Source organism: Diplotaxodon limnothrissa, linkage group LG8 (assembly GCF_057381915.1).
Source record: "Diplotaxodon limnothrissa isolate DT_005_m linkage group LG8, D_limnothrissa_male_GT1.1, whole genome shotgun sequence".
Taxonomy (NCBI): Eukaryota; Metazoa; Chordata; class Actinopteri; order Cichliformes; family Cichlidae; genus Diplotaxodon; species Diplotaxodon limnothrissa.
The window spans coordinates 30,397,195-30,420,280 of NC_140603.1; the positions used below are offsets into that span (position 1 = coordinate 30,397,195).

The 23,086-nt window shown below is 44.3% G+C and overlaps 1 protein-coding gene across 1 annotated transcript in view; it reads left to right on the top strand.

Annotated features, from left to right (window-relative positions):
• LOC146627405 (wings apart-like protein homolog) overlaps positions 1-23,086 on the top strand; it is a 38,778-nt gene that overhangs the window by 12,354 nt on the left and 3,338 nt on the right. Inside the window, exons 5-19 of the mRNA XM_085361650.1 lie at positions 1,925-2,049; positions 8,323-8,418; positions 8,513-8,683; positions 8,773-8,909; positions 9,252-9,363; positions 9,649-9,894; positions 10,185-10,296; positions 10,391-10,488; positions 11,916-11,992; positions 16,816-16,952; positions 17,055-17,170; positions 17,316-17,489; positions 18,644-18,860; positions 18,949-19,037; positions 19,411-19,506. Coding sequence (XP_085217776.1) covers positions 1,925-2,049; positions 8,323-8,418; positions 8,513-8,683; positions 8,773-8,909; positions 9,252-9,363; positions 9,649-9,894; positions 10,185-10,296; positions 10,391-10,488; positions 11,916-11,992; positions 16,816-16,952; positions 17,055-17,170; positions 17,316-17,489; positions 18,644-18,860; positions 18,949-19,037; positions 19,411-19,506 — 2,003 coding nt within the window. The remainder of the gene's footprint in view (positions 1-1,924; positions 2,050-8,322; positions 8,419-8,512; positions 8,684-8,772; positions 8,910-9,251; positions 9,364-9,648; positions 9,895-10,184; positions 10,297-10,390; positions 10,489-11,915; positions 11,993-16,815; positions 16,953-17,054; positions 17,171-17,315; positions 17,490-18,643; positions 18,861-18,948; positions 19,038-19,410; positions 19,507-23,086) is intronic.

The window sequence follows — 23,086 nt, forward strand, 5'->3', positions numbered from 1 at the left end:
CTGTCCCTCCACACATACGACTCGGTTCTGCTTCTATGCCCCAGCTTTGTTTACTTTTTCCCACCGAGGCTTCTAGACTTCTGATTGGCCAACATTTCGGTACGGTTAGGAATCTAGCGCCACCTGCTGCTTTGGCATGTTCATAGCAGCGTTTTCCTTCATTTCTGCCTTTATGTGTGGACGGGATTATTTTTTAAAACGAAAACGGAAAATCTCCGTTTTCAAAAATACCCGTGTACGTGTGGACGTAGCCTCAGTCTCTGACTGGAAGCGCTAATTCGTCATTCGGCTTTTGTCAGACTAAAGTAACTGTTAAAACTGTTTGAAAAGCTCAGCTATACAACAAGGAGAGATTGAGAATTTCCTTTTAGTTCTCAGTTTATTTGATATTGACAAAAGTTAGTCAGTTTTGTCTGTTCTTCTGTAACACAAACTAAGATTTATTTTTACAATTAATATTTTGTTTCTAAGTGGAATTGACAATTTAGTCTGTTTCGTTTGTTCTATTTTGAAACTTAAACGCTTTAGCGGCTGCCTTTTGTGTAGTTTGCAATATTTGCCTTTATTTATCTGAAAAAGTCTCATGTTCCTTAAGTACATCTACCCTGTTGAACTTATTATGGGAAATAAATATTTAAATCAAAACAAGCTGCTGATTATTTCACATTTTACTTGTGAGCAACGGCACATTTAAATCTTACAAATATAGTTATTTGGCTTATATCGTGATAGATATCGTTATCGCCTGAAATGAAAAAAACATATCGTGATATGAAAAAATCTCATATCGCCCAGCTCTAATGTGAAGCGATGATAAAACGGGGTTGTTGCACGCCTGCCCTGAGCCTGTTGACACATGCCTGTCTGAGTCTGACTGGGAAAACCCTCTGACACCAGTTTGCCAGTCGCGCTGTTTCTGGAACAGCCTTTTAAAGAGAGAGTGAGATTCTTAGCGGTCCTCCAGTGAACACAGATTTTTATTTTGTCATTATTTTAAGGTCACATCATAGAGTCTGTAGCTACGACAGTGTGCCGTAATTCCATATGAAATGGAATAAGATGAGATACACTTCATTTATTCCAAAAGTAAGGAAGTTACTGTGTAACAGCAGCCAAAACATTAAGCACAGCTTGTTTAAAAAGGGAAATGCAAAGATTTTAATAGGTTTGAACAGTTTATTTTAGTGGGTTAGCGTCACAAAATACACCAACACATTTTGCCCTGCACCTCATTCAGCTCGTAGGGTTTTTTCTTTTTCGTGTCTCTTGCACACTAAAGCAAACACCTTTTATTACATCAAACTCTGAGTCTCTGAATCTGGATTTTCCTTTTTATTACAGTATTTCCTTCTATGAGCGCAGGTGGTTTGAGGAGCATTCACATTACTCATCTTAAATGCAGAAGAATATAACAGCTCAATAGAATATATTTACAAAACGACAAGACGAAAAAAGCTGAATAAAGTAAAAATGGCACGATCGGGTGGAATAAAACTGGAGCTGTGTGTGCTTTTCTTGTTGTTTTGTGTATGGATAAACATTAGAGAAAGCCAACACGCCAGCATAGACTGAATACACGGACACACTCTAACAACAAACACAATCAGCTAATCCTGTTTCACTATCCAGCAGGCGCTCACTGTTAGGACTGCTGGAAATGAGCTAAAGCTCACAAACACACAGTTTCATTTGACCTTGTTTCTAATAACATGTTTTTTTTTCTCTCTCATGTGGAAAAACTCCTGGATTTAAACATGATGAAGAAGCGTGTGCTTTCAGATTCAGGCAGCTCATGAGCATATTGCTTCTTTCTATGTGTGCTGTTAAAAATAATTAGTTTGGCCAGGAGAAGGGCTTTAAAAGTATAAATAGATGTGACATAATCTCAAATTTAATTACTTAAAAAAAAAATGTTTCCCTGCAGATGTCCTGGACTTCTCAGAGGACGGCCTCAGGATGGTGGCCAGCGGCCCAAGGAGGCCGCCTCAGGGCAAACCTGCAGAGAAGAACCCGGACACCCTCCGGAGGATCTTCAGTGCACAAAAGAAGGTCAGACGTGACACCGCTGCTGAGTCACATGAGGGTTTGCAGTGTTTATGTGACAGGCTGAGTGACTTAAGTGTGTTGAAATGTCACCTGGATGCACTGCAAACGTGTGGGCCAGGAAATCTCGTGCAGAGAGCCAGACTAAAACTTTATTTTGCCTTTATTTAACCAGGAAGCCCCTTGGCAGTAAAATCCTTTACAGCGGAGACAGGTCCAAAGAAGCACACAGTTACAGAGCTGCAAAGATATGAAACATAAACATCAGAAAACATGGAGGATAATAGAAAGTCTGGCTCATCAGTTACACAATAAAGGTCATACAAGTAATGGTCTAGTTAAACTTAAGAGTTAGGATTTGAGGAGCCACTGAGAAGAGCCAAAATCATAATACGGTTCATACATTATGGATTAGTAAATAAAATCTACTGGTGCTGTTGTCTCCTTTAGGCTTAGTTAGAGGCCAAGTAGCAGATCATTGCGTACAGTTGTAATATTCGTGCTGGATAATGAGAAGGATAACATGAATTGTGATATGCAGAGATTAGAGTCAAAGTGTCACCATAATTATAATCAGGAGCATTTAACAAAGTGCTCACTAGAAGAAAGCGTGTCATCCAACCTGATAGCAAACATTTGTAGGATGAATGAGAGTGAAGAGCCCGTAAAACCAATCAGTGAACATCTTCATAAAACAAGAATTCAGACGGAATGAGCGGATGAAAATCAGCTGAAACCAAACACAAAGGAGTTTCATCAAGAAGCTCGTTAATCCATATGAACCTCTTCAGAGAAACATCCTCATCTCTAAATGTAAAACCAGGACTTGTTACAGAAAGAGATCTCAATGTACCTGTGGGGACGAGACTGTCCACCCACGTTCTGTATGACTCAGTACTGTGTGTGTGTGTGTGTGTGTGTGTGTGTGTGTGTGCGGGGGCGGGCAGAGCTGAGGTTTATCAGTGCATCGATGAGGGACAGACAGAGTTGTTTCTGAACATTTCTTGACTCCTAGTCTTTTATTTATCTGCCTGCTAATGGCCTCTACCTCCCCGTCTGCAAATCAGACTATTGATCTGATAAGAGCCGGGTCCCCGTTTCATAGCGAAGACGGATCGATGCTAGCGAGCCGCAGCGGTGGAAGTGCACATCTTAATATTACTGTAAATGAGTTGCCAGCGTCTCATACCTGAGGCGGTGTTTATCTCCTGTCCTCTCATCAGGTGAAAAACTTGAAGTGAGAGATTAATTGGACTTACTTGCATTAAACTGTAGGAGTGTTTTTAATCAGGCCTCTCTGCCGCTTCCGTACTTTTCCGAGTTTGTCCTAATGAGCTCTGCGACGCCTCTCTATTACAGCCGCGTGTTAATTGTGTTCTCTTTAGTTTGCAGGCGTTTTAACTTTGTTTGAAAAGGTGACGCGTGATTATCGTTTTAATTAGTAAGACTGATTTCTGCATCCAAATTAGTTTTGTGGCAGCGTGTCAGGATTTGTTGGAATGTGGTAATTTGTACCAGAGTTTCTGCCTCTGGAGTTAATACCGCAGGCTGCTTTTGCTCCGCTGATTGTCCTTTTAGTGCCCTATCTTTGGGAATCTGCTGATCCAGTATTGTTTTCCCCTCACTTTAACATGCTGCAAATGCATTGGAGTCATCTTATTATAAGGTTGTGTAAGGCAAAGGACCGCTGCAGCACTGTGAGCAGACTCAGCAGAGCCAATAAAGGAATTAAAGTTGTAGCTGAAATCCTGAAACTCGATTAAAAAGAAAGATGTGTTGATCGCAGCTGATCTTATCTGCCTAATTAGCCTCATATTTGCCTCATGCAACCTCATATGCTCTTTCAGCATGTCAGGTGGGTCCCATGCCAAAATGATCTATGTGAGGCATTATCTAAATTAACTTTCATTTCAGTGGCAGGGGTTTTCCACCTGGAAGTTGTTCTTCCATCCCATCTTTGCAGCTGGAGACTTGCTTTCAGCTCAGGATTCGTTGAATGTTCGATGTCTCTTATACTGTCAACAAACCCTCAAGTTAAGAAAAAAAATCTGCAGTTCCTCTAATGTCCACTTGAGGCTCCCTCTAAAAGTTACGGTTGAATTTTGCAGCAGGCAAAGACTCCATGGTGTTCTTCTTATTGCTCACCTGTTTAATTTTTCCTATAGAGGCATGACTGCTTTCAGTGATAGCTACCTGTGTTTTAGCTTTTTGAGTTTTCATGGCCTCCTTTCTAATTATTAGGGTTGGACGATTGGACGAATATAACGACTACTTTTTACAAGGGGGATTTATTTATCTGATTGCCCATGAGTGAGTTTGCTAATAATGATGGCGCTAATAAAAGCAGTCAACAGAAAAAAAAATAATAGCGCTGTTTTAACAGCACCCTCTTTCATCTGCGAGCAAATGCCCCCACCTCAGCGTGCGCCCAAGTGCTTGTTGATGGAGCTGTAGAAGCTGGTGATAGCCTAGCATAGCACGTGCATGCTCATGCAAGTTAGTAGTGTTTGAGTACTTTGCTCGCACCATACATCTGCACGAGCGGCACACAGCTTTGGTTACATCCTTTGGCTTTAAACCAAATAAAAGACGTAAACCTAAGAAATCCCAAATTGGTGACTTTATTATTATTATTTTTAGCGCTGTCAGCGTTAATGCGCCGTCATCACGACTAAAGCGATTAACAATTAACCCATCTGGAGTCAAAATCCCTGAAATGTCTCTTGTCAACGCATTTTGGCAGTTTGTCCTAATTTTGTTAATTCTGCGCTCAAGATGGGTCGAGAGCGTTAAAAATTGTAATCGTGATGACCGCGTTTAAACCACGTTAGCGCTGACAGCGGTTTTTGGGGGGGGATTAGTTCGTCTATGTTTGGACGACTTCTGCGTTGTAAACGCACAAATCAGTCTGCGCGTGATTACATTGCTCCGCCCATCAAAAAGTCTGCACATGCGCGAATATATCGTCCATCGGCGATTGTTGGACTGACGATTGCGGGTTGGCAAATTTGTACATATTGCCCAACCCTACTAATTATATGTAAACTTTACAGTCATACCTCATAGATCTCCGATACATACAGGTTGTATGACATGAAAAAGGAACTTTGGAGGTGGGAAACATACTAACTTCACACCGAATCACAAGACACTTTAAAACTGAAATTCTTCAGAATCCACAGCACTTCCAGCAGCCTTCTTTTATATACAGGCTTTGCTTTAGAAAGGGGAAATGCTTTGCTCATTTTGCTCCTCGTGTCTTCTGCACAAACGTATTTATTGCACTGCAGTCTAGTTGCACGCTTTGAAATGACCTGATTGGTTTGCTCTGATAGTCTGAAGCCTGTCCTGGGTATGAGATAGCTTTTGAATCTGTGCACCTGCAGAGAACTTTTGAAGTGCCAAAGTATGAAGTTAATTTCCTCCCTGTTACAGACAAGCAGTAATGGCATTAGAAGACACGGTGCCCATAGGAGCATAATAACGCACTTAATGTACTCTCTCATCCTCTCTTCTTCTCCAGTTTCATGCTCTGACTCCTAAAATAACTTTCCTCCCTCTCAGTTGAATTTCTGTCTCCATCGCTTTGTCTTGACCGCTTCATCATACTTTTTACCTCCCTGTATTACCCCCTCCCCCGGGCCGCAGTACAGCCCAGATCTCGCTCCATCTCCCATTAACGTGATCGAGAGCGAGAGAGGAGTGCAGCTCATTATAAAAATAATAACCCTCGGAAGTGAGCGGCCTACGGTGGAGTCGTCAGAACTCTGCTTTGATTACAGTAAACTGTATCAGATGAGCCTGGGCGTTGTTAGGTTATTGAGCTGAGGACTCTGGGAGATATTAGATGTTACCATAATGACAACACTTGGACAGGCTCATCCATATTTAGGAGATGGCGCTGGCTTTGTTTGGGGAATGTTTTTAAGGGACGAGCGGTTATTACATCCATAACAGTGACCCTCTCCACTGTCCTAATGTCGTTCATTCCACTGCTGTACCATAAAGACTCTTGTATAAAATCTACAAAATTACCACACACACACACAGGATGGGTGCTGGGGGTGAAACAAGCACACAACAGCATAACTGGAGCGTGCCTGCTCTTTAACACAAAGTAACACGCGGCATCGCCGCCTTAACTTCCATGGTTCGGTCACACGGCGCTGGTATCCGCTTCACATAGGATTTGATTTTACTTTCCGCCTCCGTGAGTCTGCTGCTGTGCAGGTGGCAAAGCACCAACTGTGCGTGTGCTCTAAGCAGTGAGCTTCAGAGAAGGATGACAGGAATGAGTAATCACCCGTCCTGCCGATGGACACAGTCACGATGACGTCGCCACGGCAAAGTTTTTTTGTGATTGCAGTCCTGATGTTTGGGGAGTCTTTACTGCAGACTGAGTGTTATTTACGGCCCAAACACGCAGAGAGGAGCGGACAGACGGGAGAAATGAAACGATGTTCATCAAGTTAACATCAACGTGTTACGTTGGCGCCAGTGCAGCGAAAGCTTACCAATCAGTGGTAACCGAGCATAATGAGAGGGAGAAGCTGACGGGGAGAGAAAAGTTTATCAGAGAAAATCTGTAGGCATGCATGAAATGTCTCCAAACTGTTGGCCCTTTGCTCTTCGCTTTCTCAGTTCCATGTTCACTCTGGCACTGGGCCCTGGTGGGAAAGCCAGAATCAGAGAGCTGTCCGAACCAAATATGCTCCCCACACTACACTAGTTTCATATTCTGATCATGGTTTTCCTGCCATTCTGACCCCTCCGGTGAAGTCGGGATAACTAATTCACGAGGTTTGGCAGTGAAGTTGTAGTTTGCTCCTAATGCACACCCGCAATGCCAAAAACAGCGTGTTTTTGTTTTTTCTAATATTTTTAATCTGGCCCATAGCAGAGACACAGCACGTTCACCCCCCTCTCATCTGTCCCATACTTCTTAGCAGCAGGTGGGCGGGGCGGGTGGGCTGGGTGTCTGCCTGTGTCATTCAGATTACTGTCGCAGGCTTTAATTTGGTGTGTTGATGTTCCAGCACAGCAAAGCTCATCCCCAAACTCCCCTTTGTCTCTGCTTATTAACCCCGCGGTGCAGAAATCCCCTCCCGCCCCACCTCCTCACCGCTCTTCTCCTCAGCCAACTCTCTCCGCTCGTCCTCTTTTGTTTTTCATTATGAATGCCCCGGCAACCACCAACCACAGGTTTGGCAAAAATATACAAAGAGGACAGGAGATGAGCCAAGGATGAGGGTGGACGGTGGCGTGGGAGGCTGTGTGTGTTTGTTTTTTAAGTGTGTGTGCGTGTGTGTGTCCTGCTGTTTGATCAACGCTGGCAAACTCTGCTCAGTTTAATGCGCTTCCCCTCCTCCGTTTCTGCTTCACCCTGAGCATCAGTTTCTATCCACTATGTTCTCTTTTATTTATCTGCTCTCCTCGATTGTTTCAAGTCGATTTTATTTATTGATTTTTATTCCAAAAGTTCTTTTAAAAAATCATAAAGATACAAAAGAACAGTTGGTCCACGGTGAACAGCAAAGGCTTCTGTCTGGTGACACAGTAAAAATACAGAACTTGAAATATTGAATTTAATATTTTTAGAAATTTGGAGAAAATCAGGAGTCAGAAAAGGTTTAAAAAATATAAATTAAGTCAGTTTTCTTCTTCTCCCCCCCCCCCCCCTGAGAATGGCACGTCGACTGCACGTGTGCAGAAATGCATGTCATACCGGTTATAACAGGTTCCAGATAAACGGAGCGGAGTTCACAACGGCTGCTTAGTTTTTGTTCTCATTTAAAATAAATATTGACCCTGTACCATATTGCCCTAAAAATCCTCTGCTGTGGGTTCTCACATTAAACACTTTGGTTCAGAACATGTCTGGATTCGAGCGTCTTGGTTTCTGTCTGTTATCCACCAAACTCTCCTGAATTTGAGATGCTTTGCTTTAGTAACAGTTGAATTATTCAGTGTAATCTTCTCACACTTTAGTTTTGTTTGGTTTGTTGGCTCCGGTTTTGAAGCCTTGACTTTAACTACGGTGTTAGATTTGTACAAGTGCATCCTTTTGCTGGTGCTGTGCAAACACACACATATTTGTGTGCTCAGTAGCATCCCACGACACAGCAGGGCTCGTTGTTTGTCAGGTATTTCATTAATACTGCTGTAAAAAGCACCCACAGCACAGTGCACGCTGAAGCCTCAAGTGGCCATTTGAGGAACTGCATGTCTGTTTCCAGCTTCTGCGATGTTTATGTTTTTATATGTTTGTTTGTTTTTCAGTCTCCCACCAAAGCGGTGTACAACGCCAGGCACTGGACATTGGAGAGCGAAGAAGAGCCCCTTCCGCCTTTCTTCGCGCGATCACAGACGACTCCCGTAAGTCTCGCTTTCAGACCAAACATTCGATTTCAGCCTGCATCAAAAACAAAGCAGCTGCAGCTTACTCATGTCAACCTTGCTCCGTCTCCAGGCCTCAGCCTCAGCTGGAGGCTCCAGTAAGGAGCCCTCTAACTCTCAGAAGGACGATGGTGTGTTCAAGGCTCCGCCCCCTCCTCCAAAGGTCACAAAGTGTGTCACTGTCCCTACAGATCCATACCAGGACACCGTCACTGCACTCAAGTGTCACAAAGAACATAAAGAGGTGCACAGAAAATGTTCTCCTTGAGCTCGTTGCACATCACGCTGAAGAAACACCAGAAACATCAACATGTCTCTCATTGTGCTTTGCAGCTGTACACAGTCGTCCAACACGTGAAGCATTTCAACGACGTGGTGGAGTTCGGGGAAAACCAGGAGTTCACCGATGACTTTGAATACCTAGCTACTGGTTTGAAGAGCGGACAGCCTCTCAACACGCGATGCCTTAGGTGAGAGTCTCCACGTTCCATGGGAAGTTAAAATTTTCCCATATTTACCAACAACAGTCCAGCAGCCAGTGATTACAGGTGATATTTACACCCCTCGTACACTCACTTTCTGGTTATAACAACAATACAAATGAGATGAAACCAGCTGTGGAGGTTGCCTTGCAGTGTCTAACACGTATCGGAGTTCAGATTTGGGAAGTGGGATATAAAGTGTTTGAAATTTGGGATGAGCATCGGGGCGCTAATGAAGGAGGCAGAGCATTACATTTTCAACATTTAAACCTCGTTTTCACACTTACAAACACTCATTTTGTGTGTTGATGTTCTGTGTTGTGTCTTTAGTGTGATCAGCCTGGCTACACGCTGCGCCATGCCCAGCTTCAGGATGCACCTCAGGGCCAGAGGGAAGGTGGCTCAGGTCTTCAAAACGCTCAACGATGCCCCACAGCACCCGGTGAGGGTCAGCAGCTGAGCACTGAGCCCCGACTCAGTGCTGTTCACTTTTGTTATTTGTTGTTTTACATCCAAAATTCAGAATTTGTTGTTTAACAGAATGAACAAATAATTTGGTGAGAACTGATTCTGGGTCAGGTTAGTGAGTAAATACGCTGAAATCCAGTGTCTGTAATCTGGAAACAAATGTTCAAAAAAACCAAAGAAGGCGACCTCTGAGAGAGCTGAAGGAAGTTTGAGAACAACAGTAAATAATTTAAAGTTTCTTTTTCTGTCTCCTCTGCAGAACTTGGCTCTGTGTACAGCCTCTCTCATGTACATCCTGAGCAGAGACCGGCTCAACATGGATCTGGACCGGTCCTGCCTGGACCTGATGCTCCGCCTGCTCGAACTGGACCAGGACCAGGGGGGCGGGAATGGGGCGGACTCCACGGTCCATTTCAGTGCCAAGGAGATCGCCAAAATAAAGGAGAAGATCAGGAAGCTGTGCGACACGGTGCACAACAAGCACCTGGACCTGCAGAACATCACGGTACACAAACGCACGCGGTGGCGACGTTAACATTACACGTGTTCAGAGGGCGGAAAAAGCTTTGAGCGATTATTTCGACTGCTCCAGTCGGGGTGACTCACAGACTCCCACATGTGTCAGGATGTTTCTCACAGATCTGTTAGAGCTGAGCCAGAAAAACACAAAATTCAACTTCTACAACCACAGGAAGCTGCCCACGGTGCACAGAATAACTCCAACGTGTTAAACGTGTGAAGTGATGCTTGAGAGTTTAGATTTAAGCTCCTGACTCCTCCTCCTTCTCCCTACAGACGGGTCATTTGGCCATGGAGACGTTGCTGTCTCTGACTTCGAAACGAGCAGGTGACTGGTTCAAAGAGGAGCTGCGGCTGCTGGGAGGACTGGACCACATAGTAGACAAAGGTCGACCATTACACAGAAGTCCAGCAGAAAGAGGAAAACTGTCAAGCGTTTCATTTCTCACCTCGTGTCCTTGTTTTGGTTTCTCTGCCCACAGTGAAGGAATGTGTGGATAACTTGAACCAAGAGGACGATAAGGAGAAGCTGGTGTCGTCTTTGTGGGGGGCTGAGCGGTGTTTACGCGTGCTGGAGAGTGTAAGTGCCAAATCAAAATAAGAAAAGACGTGACAGGGTTTTGTTTTTAAAGTCCACTTGTGTTCTTTTTTATAAGCCTGCGAGGCTCAGAGCAAAATGTAATTGGAAATAAAAAAACAGATATACACACACATTATTACTTTGATGCCAAAAACAGAGAATATAAAGTATCAAAGTGAAAAGAAGCGTTCAGTTAAACTCGGCTGGTGCGAACAGGCGAGGAAGTTTGAGCCGACATGCTTCCTTCGCTGGGAGACATGTTTGTTGTTCTACACAAAGACAAATTAAATTATGGGAGGGGGAAATGAACTGTGAGGAAACCTTATTAAAGTTTTACAATTATCTTTGGGCCTGCTGACGTCCACTTACTCAAATGTTTTGTACCAGTGACGACCGTGACAAGCAGACCACCGACTACAACCTCTCAGCTCCCTGAGTGTGGCAAAGTGGCATCGCTGCACAAATGCTGTTTACACCCTGTGCCCCTCCCGATCACATAGTACGACTACGTTAAATCTGTAGTGTTTATTTATTTCTTTCTTTACAGCTGAGCCAGAAAGCACCAAAAAGTTTGGTCTGGCCAAAAACATCCAAACAACAGAAATGCCTCCTTTCCACGAGCACCTGCTCTGCTCGGCTCCACTCCCCTCTGGTAGTTTTCTGTTACGACTGAGTACCACTTAAATAGGGTGCTGTTGTTATAGCAACGCAGACCAAAAGCCCCGTACCGTCACGGCAATGGAGGATGCCGAGGTGATGCTAAATCAGTGCTGGACCATGGCACTGGTTTGTGTGCAGTCATTTCCCTCGTTGTTTGGGGGTTTGATTCGTGCGGAGTCGCCGCTCTCATGACTCATCTAGTGATGTCACTCCCTGGCCAATCAGCAGTTTGCTGTCTGTTTATTGCATTCTCAGCTTGCTTGGAGCCCCACCTGAGCAGGCACCAAAACCAGGCTTTACCACCTAATGAGCAACGCTAAAAACCAAGTCAAGCCAAGCTGAGTAGGTACTTGTGGAAAAGAGGCTTAAGATGATACTGATGAAGAGTTAGGTTCTTCCTAGCTAGCATAAAACTACTGGTTCTTTTGAACCATCAATGAGCTATTTGCTGACCTCTTTGATCGTACAGCTGGGGCAGTTTGATTAGACGTGGAGGTCTGGGTCCCACCCGCTCAGTCACGTTGAAGCTTCTGTCAGCTTCTGCTCGTCGTCACGTTTCCCGACATGTTTGTTCAGAAAAGGTTTAACACCTGTTTTGATGTTTGAAAATCAAAACCATCACTCAATTTGACAGTTGGCTTGAACGTGATGATGGTGTTTCAAACGTATTCTGTTTGGAGAAGCGTCCTCACACTGGAGCAGAGAGCCAGGGTAAAAATAGCGAGTTCATTGGTGCTCTCCTGCTGACTGTGTGTTTGCACTCATAGGTGACCGTCCACAACCCCGAGAACCAGAGCTACCTGATCGCCTACAAGGACTCGCTGCTCATCATCTCTTCTGCAAAGTGAGTGATTACACACGCTCCTCACCCCTGATGTGTTCGTGTGGAGCCGCTCGGCTCTGTGTGCTTAGATTCAGCAGTTTTTATCAGGTGGCACGTCTGCTGAAAACTTCTACTTTGTACTCGCTGTTTTGTTGCCTTTTCCTCTTTTATCATCTTTTTGTGCCGTTCCAGTCGGGTTTCTGAGCAGAGATGGACGCAAGCTCTCCACTGTTATTGTGAAAATCAGTAAATGTGGTGATGTAACAGCAGAATCTTTAAACCCGGTCACATTGAGCCCAGATTACCTCAGCTGCTGTACAGGGAGTGCAGAATTATTAGGCAAGTTGTATTTTTGAGGAATAATGTTATTATTGAACAACAACCATGTTCTCAATGAACCCAAAAAACTCATTAATATCAAAGCTGAATGTTTGTGGAAGTAGTTTTTAGTTTGTTTTTAGTTTTAGTTATTTTAGGGGGATATCTGTGTGTGCAGGTGACTATTACTGTGCATAATTATTAGGCAACTTAACAAAAAACAAATATATACCCATTTCAATTATTTATTTTTACCAGTGAAACCAATATAACATCTCCACATTCACAAATATACATTTCTGACATTCAAAAACAAAACAAAAACAAATCAGCGCCCAATATAGCCACCTTTCTTTGCAAGGACACTCAAAAGCCTGCCATCCATGGATTCTGTCAGTGTTTTGATCTGTTCACCATCAACATTGCGTGCAGCAGCAACCACAGCCTCCCAGACACTGTTCAGAGAGGTGTACTGTTTTCCCTCCTTTAAATCTCACATTTGATGATGGACCACAGGTTCTCAATGGGGTTCAGATCAGGTGAACAAGGTGGCCATGTCATTAGTTTTTCTTCTTTTATACCCTTTCTTGCCAGCCACGCTGTGGAGTACTTGGACGCGTGTGATGGAGCATTGTCCTGCATGAAAATCATGTTTTTCTTGAAGGATGCAGACTTCTTCCTGTACCACTGCTTGAAGAAGGTGTCTTCCAGAAACTGGCAGTAGGACTGGGAGTTGAGCTTGACTCCATCCTCAACCCGAAAAGGCCCCACAAGCTCATCTTTGATGATACCAGCCCAAACCAGTACTCCACCTCCACCTTGCTGGCGTCTGAGTCGGACTGGAGCTCTCTGCCCTTTACCAATCCAGCCACGGGCCCATCCATCTGTCCCATCAAGACTCACTCTCATTTCATCAGTCCATAAAACCTTAGAAAAACCAGTCTTGAGATATTTCTTGGCCCAGTCTTGACGTTTCAGCTTGTGTGTCTTGTTCAGTGGTGGTCGTCTTTCAGCCTTTCTTACCTTGGCCATGTCTCTGAGTATTGCACACCTTGTGCTTTTGGGCACTCCAGTGATGTTGCAGCTCTGAAATATGGCCAAACTGGTGGCAAGTGGCATCTTGGCAGCTGCACGCTTGACTTTTCTCAGTTCATGGGCAGTTATTTTGCGCCTTGGTTTTTCCACACGCTTCTTGCGACCCTGTTGACTATTTTGAATGAAACGCTTGATTGTTCGATGATCACGCTTCAGAAGCTTTGCAATTTTGAGACTGCTGCATCCCTCTGCAAGATATCTCACTATTTTTGACTTTTCTGAGCCTGTCAAGTCCTTCTTTTGACCCATTTTGCCAAAGGAAAGGACGTTGCCTAATAATTATGCACACCTGATATAGGGTGTTGATGTCATTAGACCACACCCCTTCTCATTACAGAGATGCACATCACCCAATATGCTTAATTGGTAGTAGGCTTTCCAGCCTATACAGCTTGGAGTGAGACAACATGCATGAAGAGGATGATGTGGACAAAATACTCATTTGCCTAATAATTCTGCACTCCCTGTATATCCTGTGTGTGTCATCGCCATCATCTTTTTGTTGCTTCATTTCCTGGTTGTGACATCCTGTCAGTCATAGCGGTGACCTTTCGACCCTGACCCCTGCTGTCAGCAGAGTCTCCGCTTTGGTCTCTGTTCATTCTTTAGTGTGTTTTAGTCGTCGAGGTGTTCTGATTCATACAGACAGACCAGATTTTGTGCGTTTACGGTTTATTTTATACATTGGTTGAATTTAATTATAATTCATACTAAATAAACAAAGAGAACTTATTAGTGAGCTTCCTCAAACTCTAAGTTTGAGGAAATTTTACAGCTGTCTACAGCAGTGAAATGCTCTGTTTTGTATTGAAGAATAAACAGTTAAAATCTTCCCTCTAATCATTTGTGGATTCATCACATTTCTGTCCTGTGACGTCTGATTTTCCACCAGCTTTCCAGGTTTTACATGTACGACTGGCACAAAGTGCTTTTCTGGTCTTTATGACCACTTTATCCAGCAAGTCGCATTCACCCGTTCTCACATTCACACCTCTGGCCGTGTTGCACCATTTAATCTCACCTGAATCTTTGGCCTGTGGGAGGGGCTTAACGCAGTCACCTGGAGAACATGCGCGGCACAGCGAGGCCCAGCTGATCCGACTACGTAAACATGAACCGGTCAAGTGAGCACCTGACGTCAGCCCAGCCTCGGGTCCCTCCGTCGGTAAACTGAAGCTCCTCTCAGCTGCAGAATGATGCACCAATCTCTGTACTCACTGTTCATCAAGTCAAACTCCAGCATCTGTCGCGCTGCGCTGAGTTAATTTACCTTCTTGCGTCCTTTGTGTGACCGGACCTTTGCCCTCTGCAGAAGGTCTGCAGTGAGGGTGGGGGTCGAGGATGATGAGGATGAAGGTCGAATGGCTCGACAAAGAGCTGCTGTTCCCTCAGGCGGGTGACACAGGCCTCAGTCTGAGCCTTCAGCTGTCCGCTGCGCTAACTCGATTAACCCCAGAAACTGCGGGGTGAGTGGGAGAGCGAGCACCGCCATCTAAGCTCTCTCTCTCACACACGCAGCTGAAACTGTGAAGTTACTCTCACACACTCCAACAGTGTTTACTCTTCATCACTCACTCCTGTTTTCCTCCTCTTCCTCCTGACTCCTCCTGGTTCCCGCACACGCTGCCCTCATTGTTTCAAACCAAACTCGACCCTGAGCTGCTTTGAGACTTTCAGCTGTCTGCAGGATTAATTTAATAAGCCCCGTAACAACCCCATCTCTCTCTCTCTCTCTCACTCACACACACACACACACACACACACACACACACACACACACACACACACACACACACACACACCCGTCCTTTTGCTTATTGACGAGCCTCGTCTGCATCTGGACACAAACGCATCACTCTGTTAAATTAAGCAGAGCGAAATGTAAAAGTTGTGAATATGAAGCCTGTCACAGAGCGCCCAGCTGTGTGCTGCACCCTCCTGACCCGGACTCATTGCTGATAGAATTATCATATAAAGGAAGTTAATGATGCTCCTTGTTTTATTTTTGCCTGCACTTGTTGTCTTGACTGTATTTCCCTGTAAGTGAACCAGAAGAGTGAAAGCCCAGCTTAAGGCCAGACTTAGCAAATCTGGAACTGTTGAACTCTGATGAAGCACCTCTGAGCTGCAGCGAGACGATGAATGCGATGAGCTCGTTCAGTCCTGGTGTCGGTTCCACGCCCCATAAATGGGAGATTTAAGGCAGGAGGGACACTCGGCATAAACTCTGTGTCGGAGCAAACCTGCTAACAGGGCCGTCTGTAGCGTGTTTTAACAGATGGATGTAGCCACCATACAGTCACATCTTTGACCCTTTTTGTCTCAGTGTTAGTATTTTGGTCACAATCATGTTGGGTTTTCCACCCAGAGGCACTTAGCTGAGCTATCAAACAACACAAACAGTGTTGTTCATCACACAGATAACCTGGAGCTCAGGTTTCTCGGATGGTCTTTGAGCAAAATTAACTGCACAGCAGGTCTTATTATTTGACAGACAATTGCATTAAAATGCTCTAAAAGGCTACAGTAGCACAAGCACGGTGCAGAGGTGCAGTTCACTGACGGCCATCCGTGTCAGTACAATGAGTCGCGCACCTAATAATGCAAACTTTAAGCCTTAAAACAGTTTAAATGTCTTGATTTTCAGAAAGGGGTCGATTGAGAGGACTAAACCGTATTTCTGTATCAGGCTGTGAACATGTTCATTCCTGCTGTACAGTTGGATATTTGAACACTGCAGTCTGTGGGGACTGACTCACTCATGGAGCCGGCCCCGAGTGGACATTTGAGGAACTGCAGTTTTTAGCATTTGCAAGTTTCCACGTTAATTTTCCAAAGGTGGACCAAGTATTTCTGCCTCATTTTTACATTCATGTCTAAGTCATTTCTCCTCTTTTCCCTTCTCTGTACCCCACAATCAGTTTCCTGTGACACACCACCTGCCATTTTTTTTTCTCCTTCCTCTCGTTGTGTCCTGATGTTCAGACTCTGGTTTCTGCTCTGTTTTCAGTCACCACTGTCATTAGATTTAATTTGGTTATTTACATCAGGCTGCTGCCCTGCCTTGCCCCTCTGCGGTTGCAGCCGTCCTCAAGAAAGAGTGAGTGTGTGTGAATGCTGCTCTGTTTTATGATGGAGTAGAAAAGGAAGGAGGCGAGTCATGTTCAGACATCTGGATGTGAGCGCAGTTTGCACTGATGACGATCAAGTGACTGTAAATGAAAAGGAGGACCAGGTGAACCCGCATGGACCGGCTCATTTTAGCTTGAATTTCTTGGTAACACAAAGGTTTATGGGACATTTGTTCAGAGTTATCAGTGTGCAGCCCTTTCAGTTATGTGTTTAGCACTTGGTAAGTAAGGTCAGTAATTATTTGGAAGAAATATTGAGTCTAGTTCTGTGAAGTTACTGGGCCTCTCTTTGTCTGTCAGGGCGCTGAGCAGGTGTGAGGAGATGATCCAGCGTTACAGCAGGGAGGTGAAGTCCGACAGAGCCGCGGTGGGGAAAGCGGTGGAGGACTGCATGAGGGCCATCATAGGAGTCCTGCTCAACCTGACACATGACAACGGTTAGTGCACCAAAACACTCCAAACACACTTTACTGCGGCTTATTGAAACACTTAAACATTATTAATCTGATGGATAAACGTGTGTGAAACTCGGTCTGCAGAGTGGGGCAGCACGAAGACGGGAGAGCAGGAGGATTTGATAGTGACGGCTCTGAACTGTGTTCTCAAAGTCCCTCAGTATCTTCCTCAGGAGCAGAGGTTCGACATCAGAGTACTGGTGCGTATTAAACATGAGTGATGTGACCGTTTCCATCACAGGTTTGGGTTAAAATTAGACTTAAAGTGGTATTAATGTTGACAGCAGTGCAAACAGAGTTAAAATGACTGACCCATGAGTGCCACTGTGTGTTTGCTGCGTTCAGGGTCTGGGTTTGCTCATCAACCTGGTGGAGTACAGTGCCAGGAACAGGTACTGCCTTATGGAGATGGAGATGGAAGGGGGCCAGGGTCCCTGTGACTCCACCGTCCTGCTCAACCCTCAGCACCAGGACATCGCCAGCACGGGCCCGCTGAGCGCCATCGCTGCTCTTGTACAGGTACAAACTCAGGAGTGGATGGAAAAACCCAAAGAAGAGTACGATAAACGTGTGTGAAACTCGGTCTGCAGAGTGGGGCAGCACGAAGACGGGAGAGCAGGAGGATTTGATAGTGACGGCTCTGAACTGTGTTCTCAAAGTCCCTCAGTATCTTCCTCAGGAGCAGAGGTTCGACATCAGAGTACTGAAGTGAAGTCGCCACTTTACAAACATAAATGTCCATATTTTAGGAACAAACTATCAAAATGTTTTGTTTTTGTAAATCCGGTTATTTTTTTTAAAGTTTTCGTTTGTATTAAAACTTTCTGCAGCTCAGAGAGGAGCGAGTGTGGATCTGCTGCACTCTCTGTCACTTCAGTTGGTTTATTTCACCAGAAAAGGGGAAATTTCCCTCCCAGAATAGGCTCTAAAATAATACTGGATGCTTTTAAATTCTTTCTCACATGCCGACCTTCATTCAGATTCATCTCGGTGCTCAGTGTGGACCCTTCTCAGTTTGGAAGGAGAAAATAAACCTTTGTATGAGCGACGTCTCGTCGTGGGTAGTTTTGGTGTCATCTGTCAGGTGTAGAGTTTAGTTTTCTGCTTCCCTCTAAAACAGTTAAGATCAGACTGAATTGAATTTGTCTCCTGGTGTTCAGACGATTCACAGCATTAAAAGAAAAGGCTGATCATTCCCTCACTGCGTCTTTGATTAATGGAGCACAATCATGATTAATGTCTCCAGCAGCAGCTGTGAGGAATATTTCAAGCTCACTTTTATGTTTTAGCGTGAAAATTAATGCTCGCGTGATCCTCTGAGTTGAGTTTGTCTCGTCTGCGTTTTGTTCTCTTCTGCCGTCTTACTCAGCGTTTCCCATGAGCTCCATTAAGTCGGTCCTAAATATCAGTCACTGCCTGTCAGGAAACCATCTGTGAACTGTTTTCATGGATGTAGTTTCTGCATTTGAAAAGTGCATAAACCTGCTCTTTTATTCTGTCCAGCAGGGGGCGACCCCTCTGCTGTAAAAACAATCAGATGGTATCGAAATCTGAGAGGAAGTTATTGGGAAACTTTGGCTAGCTTCAAATCTTATTGAACACAAAATGATGATCGTGTATATACAGCCTATAAATCGCTTGGCGTTGGTTCTGATGTTCTCTGTCGCCCTCAGCTGTTCCTGCAGCGGGAGCGGGCCGCCGTCCTGGCCGAGGCCCAGACCGACGACCTCATAAAGGAGGCGCCGAAAGCTGCTTTGGACCAGAGCGGCCAGTGGCAGGAGACGGGCGGCGAGATCCAGTGGGTCGCCAACGACAACGACTCCGACAAACAGGACGAAGGCAAGAAGAAGAAGGAGGACGAGGAGGACGAGGAGCTGGACCTAAACAAAGGTACAACCAGAGTGTGGCTTTGATCACTCCTGACGATCGTTACCATCGAGCAGCAAAAAGTGAGACATGATCCTCGTTTCTGTCCCAGCTCTGCAGCATGCAGGGAAGCACATGGAGGACAGTATTGTGGCCTCCTACACGGCACTGCTGCTGGGCTGCCTATGCCAGGGGAGCCCGGTGAGTCTGACACACACACACACACACACACACAGTTGTGTATCTGTAAGTTGAGAAGACGTCACCCTGACTCATTTATTTCCTGGAGACTAACATCAAAACATGAATGAATTGCATGCTGGGTATGTGCTTTATGTCCCCATAATGCGACTCTGACAGATTTGTGTGTCTGTAGGCAGTTTCTCAAAGTTTTCACCTGCATTTTAAACACAGTAGAAACACATTTACCCTCAAAAACACATAAATGCAGCCTCATGACACACTGAGGCGTACAGTTCACAGCAGCACTTGTTGTTCTGAGGCTTCAGAGCTCGTTTGAATTTGTCTGATTCATCTTCGTGTGTGTGATTGATTTCTTTTGACTGTCCTGCAGATGAATGTGACTACTGTGAGAGAGAACCTGCCTAAAGGAGATTTCTCCATCATGACAGAAATGCTGAAAAAGTTCCTCAACTTCATGAACCTCACTGTGAGTCACAGCTTCAATAAAAGAATCCCTGTAATGTGTTTAGTTCTGTTCTAGTGAGCACGGAGAGAAAAGTCCTGATGACTCGGATCCAAACGTACTCTGAATACAGCGGGGAAAATAAGTATTTGACACATCAGCATTTTTATCAGTAAGGGGATTTCCAAGTGGACTATTGACACAACATTTCCACCAGATGTTGCCATCAAGCCAAATATTGACGTCATACAAACAAATCAGAACATATAAGTATAAAAGTTAAACCACAATAAATAAAGTGAAATGACACAGGGAATAAGTATTGAATACATGGAGATAACAAGGGGCAAAATGACATAGAAAGCCAGGAGATCACCTGAAATCTGTCAGTATTGATAGAGAAATCCTGTCCCCTATCAGTACTAATTGATATCAGCTGCTTTAGTCCTAATTGATGGCCTATAAAGGCTCCTCATTACCCAGAAGGCACACAGGAAAGACTTCATGATGGGTAAAGGCAAAGAACTCTCTCAAGATCTTCGTAATCTTATCGTTGAAAAGCATTTTGATGGGAATGGTTATAGGTGCATTTCCAGAATGCTGAATGTTCCTGTGAGCACTGTGGGGGCCATTATCCGGAAATGGAAAGTGCATCAGTTCACCATAAACCTGCCACGATCAGGTGCTCCACGCAAGATCCCTGTCCGAGGAGTCCAAAGAATAATCAGGAGGGTTCTCCAAGAGCCAAGAACCACTCGGACAGAACTTCAGGAAGACCTTGCATCAGCAGGTACTGTTGTTTCAAAGAAAACTATAAGCAATGCACTGAACCGCCATGGCATCCATGCACGCTCACCACGCAAGACTCCATTGCTGAACAAAAAGCATGTCAAGGCTCGGTTAAAATTTGCGCAACAGCATTTGGAGAAGCCTGTGGATTATTGGACGACTATAGTATGGTCAGATGAAAGCAAAATTGAACTTTTTGGCAGTCATTCTACACACCATGTTTGGAGAAGAAATGGCACTGCTCACCACCCCAAGAACACCATACCAACAGTCAAGTTTGGGGGTGGAAGCATCATGGTTTGGGGCTGCTTTTCAGCAAGGGGTACTGGCAGACTTCATATTATTGAAGGCAGGATGAATGGAGAGATGTACCGGGACATTCTGGATAAAAATCTGCTGCCATCTACCAGGAAGCTAAAAATGAAAAGAGGGTGGACATTTCAGCAAGACAATGATCCCAAACACAAGGCCAAGGAAACAATGAAGTGGTTTCAAAGAAAGAAAATCAAGTTGCTTGAATGGCCCAGTCAATCACCTGACCTAAATCCCATAGAAAATCTATGGAGAGAACTGAAGATTAAAGTTCATAAAAGAGGCCCAAGGAACCTTCAAGATTTAAAGACCGTTTGTGTGGAAGAATGGGCCAGAATCACTCCTGAGCAATGCAGACGACTGGTCTATCCATACAAGAGGCGTCTAGAAGCTGTAATCACCAACAAAGGCTTTTCTACAAAGTATTGAATAAAGTGTGTTCAATACTTATTCCCTGTGTCATTTCACTTTATTTATTATGGTTTAACTTGTATACTTATATGTTCTGATTTGATTGTATGACTTCAATATTTGGCTTGATGGCAACATCTGGTGGAAATGTTGTGTCAATAGTCCACTTGGAAATCCCCTTACTGATAAAAATGCTGATGTGTCAAATACTTATTTTCCCCGCTGTATGTTTGGGGATCATTTATGTATTTTTTTAAATTAAAGCTTAAAACGTCTTGTGGAGATGATCATCGTTTTACATAAAGAAATGTTGCTGAAGCAGATAAGAAACAAAAATGTTGAAATTTTGACCCCTGGCCTTTTTTATAAGCTAGTTTATCAAATCACCGTATATCCTGCTCATGTTGGACACATAAACCCGGAAGCGCGGGTCGTTTTACCCAAATACATGAAGGGGGGAAGATTTCAGAACCGAGCGAGTTTGTAGAAACGCATCAGAGCTGCGAAAAAACACGGTATAAAGGAGGGACGTCGCTACGCTGACGCCAACTATTCTGAAGCCATCTTGTCACAAAAAACTGGATGTGACAAGGAGGGGTGGGTCTCATCCTGAAATCACTTGCTCATTGGCTAAAGACTTGTCAATCACAAGCCATTAGCCAATGAGCAAGCACCACTGGCTTTGTTGAAACGTGGCATGACCAAGATTTACGAAAGCAGGAAATTGTGTACTGAGGCTTAGACGGGGAGCCGTTTTCCCATAGGATGCTTTAGGACCACAAGTCGACTTGCAACCACAGTTATCGCCATCTGGTGGTCATCAGATAGAATGCAGGTTTTTAGGCACTTCGGAACTGGCTTTGTTTTTATGAATGAAGCTACATCTACGCTTGTTTTCACTGTGAAGGCAATAAAAACGGCGTACATTTACTCTGACAGCATACTGGCTGTTATGCGTTACATTAATGGACACATTAGCTACAATTCCAGCATTTGCTTGTTCAACATAATGTGTTTATACTAGAGATGGACCGATCCGATATTACGTATCGTGTCGGTCCGATACTGACCTAAATTACTGGATCAGATATCGGAGAAAAAAAAAAAAAGTAATCCGATCCATTAAATATCACGAAAGCACCTCACAAAATTTGCAACACGCCGTAACTCGCCTCAGAACGTTAGCACGTCGGAGCAGTATGCATCACGTGATAGAGCGGCTGTGGCATGCGGGACCTGTCGGTGGTCTGGATAGCATGTGGAGCTTCGCTAGCAACCCGGCATTTCATCTCCGACAAAGTTATCCCCGAGAGAAGTAAAGCAAGTGTGTAAGTCCATCTCTGAATGTTTGTAAAGCATTCCTGCGTTAAGCTTAACGAGCGACTGCCTCTCGCTCTCCGGCTGCTACTTCAATCATGAAACTGATCAATGATCAGCTGATCGGCTCTCTTGTTTGTTTTTGGCCCACTTTGCACCAGAAAGAGGAAACCAGCGGCTGAACAACAGCAGCACGTTTAAGCTTGATCAGCTGTTGTTAGAATGTATTTAATATTACTTTCTACTCCAGGATCTTTTTCTACGTAGCTGACGCTGGTAACTGTGCAGGGGCGGATCTAGCAAAGTTTAGCCAGGGGGGCCGATAGGGCATGAACAGGGAAAAGGGGGCACAAAGACATACTTTTCTTTCTTATTCTCATTTAAAATGTCGAGCTTTTAATAAATAATTATCTGACACCCAAAGTTTTAATTTGATGCAAAATGAATAGAAGTCAATTACTGTATATAGTGACTATTAAGTCTAATATATATACCCTAGTAAGCCATAGTACATTTTCCTTTGGGAAGGTACCATCTGTGCAGTCTGCAATTTTGTTGAAGAAAGATGTTGAATCTATTTAATATTTCTTGAAAAATAATTGATTTCTGTGCATTTTTTTTCACACTGCATCAAATTAAGGTTGATTACGTCGATTAAGCATCATGAGGTGGCGCGTGAGGGGTGGTTCCCTATTTTTTATTTATTTATTTTTGTTGTTGCTGGGAGTTGGAACCCTATTAGTTAGGTTGCTTAATATTTACGCTAAGTACTCTT